Raw genomic sequence first — 6,000 nt, 5'->3', positions numbered from 1 at the left:
TGGTTGTTTTGTGAAGGTTATTACGGTTCCTTGTGTCATGGTGTGCGTGGCAGGTCCAGGTACAAGGTATGACAGGGAATATCCAGTTTGACTCGTTCGGTCGGAGAGCCAACTACAGCATCGATGTGTATGAGATGAAACTAGGGGGGCCCAAGAAGGTAAGTAGAAAACAACAGTGGCTCAACATGCAGATTACAAAGAATAATAAAATGTTCCCTAGTACCCATACCTGCTTTCTAAATGGTAGGCATTTGGGGTAGGTGAACGTTTCATAGTATGTGGAAATTGAGTGTGCTTTAAATGCCAGGATGTCACACTCATTTCGGCTTTTCATCTAGTAGAATTTGCTGCACACTTAAGGAAGAGAAGAGTTTTTTTTTTTTTTTTTTACCCACATGTGTTTAACAACAGATGATAATCAGATATGGTGATGTGCTATACCAAAATTAATGAATGGTGGAAATGAACACAACTGCACATTAGAGGATGCATTCTCAGTATGGATAAGCCTAGAATGTTGATATTTGTTGTTTCAATTTTACTGAACAGTATGTAGTAGGATTAGTACACAGTATGCAGTTTTAGTAATACCAGTACTCTTTCTTTCTTTCATTCTTTCTTTCTTTTTTTTTCTTTATAACTGAGTGTACATGTTAAACTAGCTCAGTTATATGGACTGAAAATATGAATATTCAAGTAATTACACATGAAATATTTAAGTAGTTAAACATTAGCATGACTCCATAACATAAGTGTGCATGTAACCAGATTCCCTCCATGTAGACAGTGATCTTCACGCAGCTCTGAACAGGGACCAGGGCAGAGCTGACTGTTTTACTGGATTTACCTAACAGCTTTCACCTGTAGTGGATCCTACACTATTGATTTAGCTCCAGACACTGGGGGCCGACCTCGCCCTGCATGCTTTATGCTCCGTCATATCTGGGGCAAAAGGGGCCAGAGAGGGGATACGGCCAAGGCTGACAGGAGTAGTGATATTATATTAGCCACTACCCCCCCACACATACTGGCCTAGGATTCTGACGCTGTCGCCATGGTTGCTCTTTGGCTCTGAACTCTGGCACGGGAGCAGGTGCCCCCACACTGTCCACATAGCTCAGCTCATCTGGCCCACTGCAACACACACTGTGAGGCAATCTGCAGGGAAAGCTGAGTGTGCACTGTGGAATAGAACAGTAGGAGAGGAACAGAACAGAGAAAAGAAACAAAGTATAAAGAACCATAGAACAGATAGCTAGAAGAAATGGAATAGACATTTTGTAAATCTCAGCAGTTATTGAATAGGTTCACAGATGTCAGATGTACATTTTTAGTAGCAGCTCTTCATACGCTTAATGTTTAGACATGAGCAGAAGCCCTCACTTTGTAAATTGCAACTGAAATTACTTATAGCTGAATAAGACACATTTATTCCATATTTTGTTCCATTAATTAATATTGCCAAGCAGCGTGCGAGGAGCATCCCACTGGGCACAGACGTCAGTTCAACGTTGAGTTGTCAACTAATGTGAATTCAACGTGAAATCAACAAAACATTTCACCATCTCATTGGATTTAGGTTTAAAGTTAGGTGAAAAAAATGACGAAATGCCCTTACGTTGATAACTTTTTGTCAATCCAATGAGTTTTCCACATTGATTCAACTTCATCACATCCATTTTTTGAGATTGAAATGACATGGAAACAACATTGATTCAACCAGTTTTGCCCAGTGGGATTTGATGGGCACTAATGGTATGGTTGTGTAATGGACCAGTGACAGTGAAGGTGCTGAGAGGGAGATTAGCAGAGAGTTGAATGCTCTTTTCCCCCACTGTATCTGCAGCAGAGGTTAGAGCTTCATCTCCAAGCACAGCACCAGCACAGGGCTTTTTATCTCACACATCATCAGATACCCCCGTCAGGCCAAGACTCTCATCAGACATGCTCACCTTGCTCACCTGCCAACTGCTTTACTGACAAATGTCTTTTAAATGGCTGTTTCTTGTAATAACTATGATGTTTCTGTCACTTTCAGACCGGATACTGGAATGAATACGAAAAATATGTATTTATTGTGGATGCGCAGGTCACCAACGAGTCCTCTTCTGTGGAAAACCGAACGATTGTGGTCACTACTATTATGGTACACTTTCCAAGCAGATTTTAAATGTTCCACCTCTAAAAAATTCTGCCACTCAAGGTCAAGGTGTCCATTGTTACATTCTGTCCTGGGAGGGTAGAACTATTTTCTTTTGAGTTGCTTTCCATCCACTCACTACATGTTGAAACAGTCGATTCACAAAGAGTGTTTCAACTGTATCCGTGTGGGTGATAAAGCATTTTGATTTTCCATATTACGGTGGCCTGTTGTAGCAGTGACATCACAATAACGGCTTTGGTAATGAAACTAGTTAGAGCCTATATACTTCATCTAATACACATTCAGTGCATACGTACGTAAGTAAAAACCTGTTTCTTACTCATTAAGTAAATGGTCAATGATGACGGGGATAGATACAACAAAACTACCTGCAATGATAAATTGTTTCTCTCTTGGAGATGCAAAATAACTGCCATTTGAGGAGGACATAAAAAGCTTTGGTTTGTTTATCCCCTTGTTAAAATCTATTTTGGATCAACCATTACAAGTTCTGTACTGAAGTATAACCTCTGTGCCTTCCTCCAATATCTAGAGATATTAAGGGTCAAAGGTCAGGGATAGTTAGAGATATTATAGATAAGGTATTTTTTTGTTCAATCAGAGAGATGAATAAAAAAGAATGATGGATGTATATACGGTTAGTAAGAAGACATTGGTCCTGTTTAAATGTAAAATAAGGTAAGCCTTATCTTACAATTAAAATGATGGCCTTCTTTCTGACTCTGCCTATTATGTCCTCATCTTAGGCAAATTCAGAATACGAAAGTCAGGCAATATCATCTAGATGTAAGCATGTCATGATCATACTCATAACTAGTAAGGTTACTTCTGATAGACACAGGGAAATGGTAGGACCATTGTAATGTTTTGAGAGCAATATCGTTACACCATTCATATAGTGATCATGTGTTAGTCTGTTGACATTGTAGATTGACAGTGGTCATCTCATTTTGCCTCAGAATTAGCTGTATTTGACTTTTGGAAGCCCAGTCCAAATAACACAGAGATTTGAAAATAAACCTTCAGCACAGAAAGAAAGAAATTGACCATTGTTTTACCCACTGGCGTCCCTTACGTTCCTGGCACATATGATTTTGGAGCCAAGCCTAAAAGAAAACCAACCACACCTCAGTGTTTGACGAGCCAAGCACGTGTTTTAACTCCTCCCAGTGTATTCTGTATGGAAGATAAGCTCAGGAGTTGGTTTGATTAGTTGGAGGATGCAGCCTCCCAGCACATGCATTGATGACATGTGGTTGATGGTGTTGCAATAAGAACTACCAGTACTTTAATCCCTCGTCAATCACTGCCATTTACTTGATGAACTGGAAAGTCTCCCAATCCCCGTTCAACCTGCCCCTGTCCTAGTAAGCCGATGCAAAGCGTATGCACCCTCCACCCGGCCCCTACCTCCTTAGAGTATAGCTGGGTTTAGCATGAGGAATCCTGCTGAGAGCACCAGCCCCACTCCTTCCCCCTTAAAGCCTGTCAGTCACAGGCCTTTACTGTCCCCACTGGCCCTGCCGGGCCCCGCCTCTATCTGGCTGCATTTGGCTGTGGATCGAGTCAACACCCCACATGTGGCTCTTCTTGTCCATGCTGTTCTGTTTGTATTTCCTGTCTGTGTGCACTGTGTCTGTCTATGTCTATGTCTGTGTGTGTGTGTGTGTGTGTGTGTGTGTGTGTGTGTGTGTGTGTGTGTGTGTGTGTGTGTGTGTGTGTGTGTGTGTGTGTGTGTGTGTGTGTGTGTGTGTGTGTGTGTGTGTCATCCATGCATGTATGCATGTAGGTTAAAGAGGACTGGCCTCTGTGAATGGAATGTGTGCATGCTATAAACTCAACGTTATGTTTAATTAACAGGAGTCTCCTTATGTGATGTACAAGCGAAACTACTTGTCGCTGGAGGGGAATGACAGATATGAAGGCTACTGTGTCGATTTAGCTGCTGAAATTGCAAAACATGTGGGGATAAGATACAAACTGTCAGTAGTTGCGGACGGGAAGTATGGTGCAAGGGATCCAGAGACCAAGACGTGGAACGGGATGGTGGGTGAACTGGTATATGGGGTAAGTGACAGTCTCGACGTACTGAAGCACTGTCACCATCACAGGGACGGGGGCTTGGCCAGCTCTGGCTTGAGGTATGTGGGCCAGATCTGGTTTACACACCTAAATCAGATCTTCTGCATGCTAAGGACAGACCTTGCCCAGCAGGGTGAATGTGGCCCACATTTATTCAAAAGTGGCCCAGCAACTACGGGTTCTTGTTAGGGTCACATATCACAAGCTAGAGCTGGCTCATAAGCAAAGTGTGCCTGCCCTCGCCCTGGTCGCATCTCCCACATTCGGACCAGATCTGGCCTTTTACTGTTACGGTGGCAGCACTGATCCATATGTGCCACCCAGCAACCAGATCTGGCCCGCAATCCTCTACTGACTGGGTGTGTGCTTTTCTCCATATGTATCTCCATAAATCAGATCTTAATTGAAAGATTGATTACTGTATGTTATGAACCACTCACTACATGTAAGTATGAGCCCATTTTCTTCTTTCATAAAACCCCAACTGGTTAATGTTTCATTAAGGGACAGATGACATTTAGGAACAGATGACTTTAAGGGACAGATGGCATTAAGGACAGATGACATTAAGGGACAGAAAGAATTAGGGACAGATGACATTAAGGGACAGATGACATTAAGGGACAGAAAGAATTAAGGACAGGTGAAATTAAGGGACAGATGAAATTAAGGACAGATGACATCAAGGTACAGATGGAAATTAAGGACAGATGACAGCCAGACTGTGAAGTGAAAATTAAAAACATCTGTTTGTCAGTTTGAAGGCATCTTCATTTAGCACGAAAAAGCATTTTCCCGTCGTAATGAACATTTTACCAACCATTCTGCCAAATGACAGCCCTGCCTCTTCAGAGAGCTGAAAGAGAGAGGTGATCCCCTGTTATAATTGACAGGCATTGTACAAGCCCTGAGACACCTCTCTGCATCAACACTACATCCTCTAGACCATTAATTAGCCCTGAGACACCTCTCTGTTTCAACAATACATCCTCTAGACCATTAATTAGCCCTGAGACACCTCTCTGCATCAACACTACATCCTCTAGACCATTAATTATCCCTGAGACACCTCTCTGCATCAACACTACATCCTCTAGACCATTAATTATCCCTGAGACACCTCTCTGCATCAACAATACATCCTCTAGACCATTAATTATCCCTGAGACACCTCTCTGCATCAACACTACATCCTCTAGACCATTAATTAGCCCTGAGACACCTCTCTGTATCAACAATACATCCTCTAGACCATTAATTAGCCCTGAGACACCTCTCTGCATCAACACTACATCCTCTAGACCATTAATTAGCCCTGAGACACCTCTCTGCATCAACACTACATCCTCTAGACCATTAATTAGCCCTGAGACACCTCTCTGCATCAACAATATATCCTCTAGACCATTAATTAGCCCTGAGACACCTCTCTGCATCAACACTACATCCTCTAGACCATTAATTAGCCCTGAGACACCTCTCTGCATCAACAATACATCCTCTAGACCATTAATTAGCCCTGAGACACCTCTCTGCATCAACACTACATCCTCTAGACCATTAATTAGCCCTGAGACATCTCTCTGCATCAACACTACATCCTCTAGACCATTAATTAGCCCTGAGACACCTCTCTGCATCAACACTACATCCTCTAGACCATTAATTAGCCCTGAGACACCTCTCTGCATCAACACTACATCCTCTAGACCATTAATTAGCCCTGAGACACCTCTCTGCATCAACACTACAGC

General features: G+C 42.5%; 1 protein-coding gene across 3 annotated transcripts in view; it reads left to right on the top strand.

Moving 5' to 3' along the window:
- The window catches only part of LOC109875661 (glutamate receptor 3), a 108,256-nt gene that overhangs the window by 76,470 nt on the left and 25,786 nt on the right, over nucleotides 1-6,000 (top strand). For all 3 annotated transcript variants that reach the window (XM_031808102.1, XM_031808101.1, XM_031808100.1), the window contains exons 8-10: nucleotides 54-158; nucleotides 2,039-2,146; nucleotides 4,025-4,231. In XM_031808102.1, the coding sequence (XP_031663962.1) occupies nucleotides 54-158; nucleotides 2,039-2,146; nucleotides 4,025-4,231 (420 nt within the window). The remainder of the gene's footprint in view (nucleotides 1-53; nucleotides 159-2,038; nucleotides 2,147-4,024; nucleotides 4,232-6,000) is intronic.

This window comes from Oncorhynchus kisutch, linkage group LG28, assembly GCF_002021735.2.
Source record: "Oncorhynchus kisutch isolate 150728-3 linkage group LG28, Okis_V2, whole genome shotgun sequence".
In the NCBI taxonomy this organism is placed as follows: Eukaryota; Metazoa; Chordata; class Actinopteri; order Salmoniformes; family Salmonidae; genus Oncorhynchus; species Oncorhynchus kisutch.
This window is presented reverse-complemented; position numbering and strand designations above follow the sequence as displayed.